Genomic DNA, 5,596 nt, shown 5'->3' on the forward strand with positions numbered 1-5,596 from the left:
GTTGAAATAAGCATTTGCACCTCCATTGGTGTCTTTGGGGGAAGTCATAACTTGGCCCATTTGGACATTTAGGCAAGCGCCGGTATCAACAAATAAACTTGCCTGCCAATACCAGTGATGCAAAAGTAGCGTTTCAAACTAGTTTTAACAAAGCTGACCTTTCCTCATAAAGTAATGTAACTGAAGGGTCAGATTCTTGAAAATATGTTGGAAGCTCCAAACTTGCATCATTGACACTGGTAGCAGCAAAAAACAAACCTGCCAGAGCTTGCCTAATCATCCCCATTCTAAGGCTATAAATAACCCATTTTTGATCGAGGATCAAAAGTCACACATTGCTCTTTATCTGGCAGTGTTATTTTATTCAATTTGGCCGCGAATCTCAGCCAAAGCCTGGAAAACAAAATTCTGCTTCGAAAAAGCCTTGATGGTCACACTCACCTACGCCAAAAGGGGCTTCAACTCCCTATTCATCCTCAACAATTGCTCCGCGTTCCATGATCAGCTGGAGAAATGTATGAACGCCAAGAGCAGGATTGATTAATAAATTAAGTTGACTAATGTCCCAAGAGCTCGTAAATGAAATTTCGACTAAATCGGTTAATTATTGACCGAGATATGACCCTTTCAAACTTTGTGGTCCCAAAGTCCAGTTCTTTATGACGCACCCGGTATGTTTTCAAACCATTTAGATCTTTGTTGACCACCTTTGATTCCATATTAAGAGTAGAGAACATTATAATACTCAGGTTTTATTACATTAAATACCTGTTTCATTAATCTTTGGCAAAGACGGTTCATTTTTTAAGCACATTTTTACATACATTTGGAAGGCCCTAAAATAAAAATACTTACCAGAAGGGGAGACTACGATCCCAGTTATCTTATCAAGGAGGAAAAAAAATATCAAACCATTACGCATTTAACACGTAGGTTATACCCAAAAAGAGGACACTTTTGAGGGTTGCATTCGGGTCGGGAAACCAACACTTGGCGAAATAGTGGAAGTGGATTACAACAATGGAGCCGAGAGCAACGTGGTCAAAAAAGCGTAGCCTATCAAGAACCAAACCCCGGCAAGTTTTCCATAATTAAGTAACGTCCATTTCAAATGTTCCAGGATTCCAGCCAAAGACTTGAATGAAATTGTCCAAAGCCAAGAGGTGACAGAAACCAGTACTGAGCCAGAATCTCGTTTTGGAAGCAAAAGGAACCGACCTCAATTGGTGGAAGGGCGTGGTGAGACACCAGATCGAGAATCGCCCCTTGTTATTGGTAAGGATATTGGTGATGACTGATGAATGCTTGGGATGATCAGAAGTATTTATAATATAATAATAATATATTGTAATCTTAATTCATGATAGATACATTTTTGATGAAGGATAATTCAATTATATAATGAATATATTCACCTAATTTCATGGGCAATGAAATCTGCCATGAATCAAGAATCATACATATACATTAAGAAGAAGCTCCATGCAAGATTCTCTCCAAGACTATGGAAGGGAAAATGCAAAAGCTGACACTAAGTTGATGTTTCCATTTGTCGTCTGTTACCCTGTGATGAAATAGTTAAGCATGAAATCGGAAGAAATCCTTCTTTAGAAAATCAGAATATGGTCACCTTAATCGCTACTCAATTATATTAGTAGTTCGTAGATCGCAATTTCACCGGATTTAGCTCACAAGGGGCCCCGCTAACCCAGCTTAAGTGCAGAGGTCAATAATATTATATTAATGATGTATCAATAATATTGATTTTTACCAACATCCAAGCGGAATATAGCTTATAATTTTCCTCCGTTGTCTTATAATAAGTAAAATACCATGTACGTGCCTTGGTTCGAAACTTTCTAAACATGAAATTGTCTGAAAACTCACTTTGAAACTTAAAATACAGTATGTAGTTAAACAATTAATCAATGTGAATCACTGATTCCTCAAATGTGCAGTTTGAAATTTTTTTCAACAAACGGGTTAGATATTTATCTAACATATTCTCAAAATTATATCTAATAAACGTGAATAGGATATTGTTATGTAGTAGCTTTTTGAGTAAGCTTGAAATTATGCTCTATCCAGTAGGGATGTTGAAGGCCGGTAATAACTTTCTGGGCATTTGAGAAAAGACAAAAATATTTATGAGCCTCTTATGTACCAGACTAATCCCCAAATTCTAGGTGTTAAAATCTTTATAGGCATTATAAAATCGCATAATGCAGTAAAATCATAAGTGCTTCTTTTAATATTTCGAGTTAGACAATTCTCAAGATGTGCTTGGGCATTTTCGTCAAGACTTGAAAGGACACTTGAACCACTGCGTACTCGGAATTCATTCAAATTTGAACTTCTCAAAAACATGAAGGCATTTTTAGGGTTTGATGACTCTGGCAAGGCTGTGGCTGAATCAGAACTGAGTGAATCCAATGAGTCCAATCAAGTGCGTGGCAGCATCATCCGGGAATCCAATGATGTGGATCTCTCCAATATTAAACCTGTGGCACAACCTGAACTTGGATCTCCCGGGATCAGTCGACCCGAGTTCGTGCGGAATCCATTTAAACGCCCATGGGAAGGCAAACCTCCCCAAACGCCAGAGGAGATCAATGCCTACTTTCCTGAAGGTGAGTAAAACATGTGCATTTAAGATTGGATCGGTTTTGATACTCTTAAGCAGCTAATTGTTGCAGTCAAGAGTTTAGTGAAATATCAGCATTTAAACAGTGGGCTTTACTAAGAGGCCATTGAAAACCTCCTTTTCAAATAATTGTAATTGCAAATAGTGACCCATCAACTTTCATAAATTATCACCACGTTGGCCTAATTCAAACTCAAAAAGTCACCGTTGTTTGAAAATCTACATTTTACCAAAATGAATTGCAAAACGTATCAATAACACATTTTGAACTCAGGAAGATTCAAGGAAAATTCTAATGCAAGGTTTTGAGTTCGTCCATTGTTCAAAAGTATGTGAATCATAAAGAACAGTTCACCAAAAGATAGCGAAATGATACTATAAAGAAATGAAATTAACAGCTTCCATTGCTTTTTGCCCGAGCAAAATGTAATATGATACAAGTACAAAAAGAAGCCTAATTCTAACTTTCAGTTCATTTTTTGCGGACTTCCTTACCGCTACTTGGATTGGAATCCCAGCAGACCAAGACAAAAATTTATTCATTTTACATAACTTTTATTTTCATGTATTATTTGATCGACCAACGATTTAGAGGTGGTGGATCTGTCTAGCCCTTGGATATGGGTTGATCAAGAATTTTATCCAAAAAATTGTCGAAATCTGACTTAAATCATGTTACTGCATCAACATCTACATACTCTACAAATATTTGAGGGCAGCAAATTGAACAATGAAGGAGCTCGAGAAAGAATTCCTTTAAGGGCATTTTTTGATGTAGTAGTCCTGCACTGACTTACTAATTTTGCCTGCCTGACAACACATCTACTCAAAATGACAGATGTAAGGTTGTAGCTTCAGACAAGGAATTCACTATTTTTCGACCGATGCTTGATTTGATGTCATATAAATGAAACTTTATTTTCATTTTTTCGAAAGTTCTCGTCGCAACGAGGTTTCGTGAAGGAATTGAATTGTAACGGAGAAAAATACTGATTTTTTAAATACAAGAAGCAAGTGCTGGGGCAAGTCCGTCAAAAGACTCAAGCCCTGTAGAAGTTTCGAGTCTTTTACTAGAGTCAGGCCAAGCCAAAATCCTAAGAAAAAAAAGGAATATTGAATGTACTGACAAGTCCAGACTCGAGTCCTTTCCAAGAGAATCAAGTCCGGCCAATTTCTCCAAAATTGACCAAAAGAACCAAGTGCACTTCCACCTGAGCCCGGACTTGCCCCAGCACTACAAGAAGCCCTCACTTCATTCCAAATCAACGTCAAAGTACAGCTTAACAAACCTTGTTCTCTCTTTTGTAAGATACCAATCAAAGTGATGTACTCAAAACTATCTCTCAGCCACATGATGACAATATTCAATTATCACACACAACATGCACTCTCAAAATATTCTTAAACACGTTTTAAGAAGCTTTGATCAAAAACCCCGCAATATTCCACATTTTATTTGAAGAAAAATTAAAAAAAATCAAGCTGATTTTTCTTTGCTTCCTCTAGTATTTTTGCTTCCCAAGCTTCATCTGGGGGTTAAGGCGTGCTGATTTTCCCAGAAATTCAAGATTCTTAACAGATTTATGCAAATCAACTGTGGTTCATATAATACTAGTTGGCTCATACTGGAACAACATTTATTATACTTCCATTATCTATGTGTCAGGTCAGATGACTTCTTATTTTACACACCCACATTATTCATAATTAAATAGTTTTGCGTGCCCTGTGTAACCTCACATATTTACAGCTTTTATTAGCCTACAGCATGGTAAATCAAATTTAGCAAGGGAAGCACAAAAGCTACCTTGATGAGGATTAGGAGGGCCTGGCATTGTTCATCAAATGAAATTTAGTTTTGATGTTTACAAACCTTCTTAAAACGTGATGTAAGCGGGTAGATTCATTTTAAAACTTTGATGCTCACAAATTCGTGATCTTTGAGATGTCTTTTGCTTTGATTGATTTTGCTGCATAAGAATAGAATAATGGTTCTAAATCTGGGATGTTTTGTTTCTTCTGTTAAAACCTAAAAAGAGAGAGTCAAACGAGAAATATGCAAAGAGCTAATTGCAGCAATGACTTGATGCAACCTTTCTTTTTTTCAAACATTAAAACCAAACTCCACCATAGTTTATTGTTCATTTTAAAGCCAAAGCGCATTCTCCCCAAGTTGCAAAAGCAAACGATAAACAAAGAAAACGCTAAGGTCAATTTATGTTATTCATTGGGTAAAATGGGAAAGTTGTCCCCATTTTTTTGAGCCAAATTTCAAAACCAGGTCGGGTTTAATTACTTTTGTAGTTCTCAACACAATGATCAAACACCAAATTGCAAGATCTACTTTTACTCTTATTGGTCACCTGTCGTTGTGTTGTTCGAGTCCATGTCAAGGTAAGGCCAAGATTTACTTTGCTGTCAAAGTCAGTTGCTCATGATGGCTTTATTTATGAATTGGTCAGCCATTATGATTGCCTTGTTGTCGTGTTTGTCGTCTTACAAGTGCCCTAAGGTCAAATACTGGACTTTTTGATTGCCCTCTTGTCTCGTGTTTGGCCTCAATGAAGGCTCATGTTGTCAAAGTCAACTGATTTTTGATTGCTCTGTTGGTTTCTCATTTTAGATTTTGCATGGATAAACGCAAGCAAAGGCAAAAAATGCTACAGTTCATGAGCAAATTAGAGGAAATTCTCAACTTCTCGTTTGCAGTGGAGAGTGGCCAAAACAAATGAGACTGGCATATTAGTTTGGTTTTCAAACTTTGAAATTGCATATTGTGAGATTTGAAGATGGCAACCAAGTATTTTCAGGATGGTCTTGAGTACATCCTAGTTGATCTAACTTTTTTAAAAGCGTAACACGGCTCAAGAAGCTGTACTTGGACGTCAATTTGAAAGAAAATGATGGCATTCTTTCATAATCTTTAATGGCATCCGGTATTGAAGCAAAAAG

The 5,596-nt window shown here is 36.9% G+C and overlaps 1 protein-coding gene across 1 annotated transcript in view; it reads left to right on the plus strand.

Moving 5' to 3' along the window:
* LOC131892120 (uncharacterized) overlaps window positions 1-5,596 on the plus strand; it is a 10,117-nt gene that overhangs the window by 800 nt on the left and 3,721 nt on the right. Inside the window, exons 3-5 of the mRNA XM_059241881.1 lie at window positions 934-1,051; window positions 1,121-1,275; window positions 2,382-2,630. Coding sequence (XP_059097864.1) covers window positions 934-1,051; window positions 1,121-1,275; window positions 2,382-2,630 — 522 coding nt within the window. The remainder of the gene's footprint in view (window positions 1-933; window positions 1,052-1,120; window positions 1,276-2,381; window positions 2,631-5,596) is intronic.

This window comes from Tigriopus californicus, chromosome 12 (genome assembly GCF_007210705.1).
Source record: "Tigriopus californicus strain San Diego chromosome 12, Tcal_SD_v2.1, whole genome shotgun sequence".
Taxonomy (NCBI): Eukaryota; Metazoa; Arthropoda; class Copepoda; order Harpacticoida; family Harpacticidae; genus Tigriopus; species Tigriopus californicus.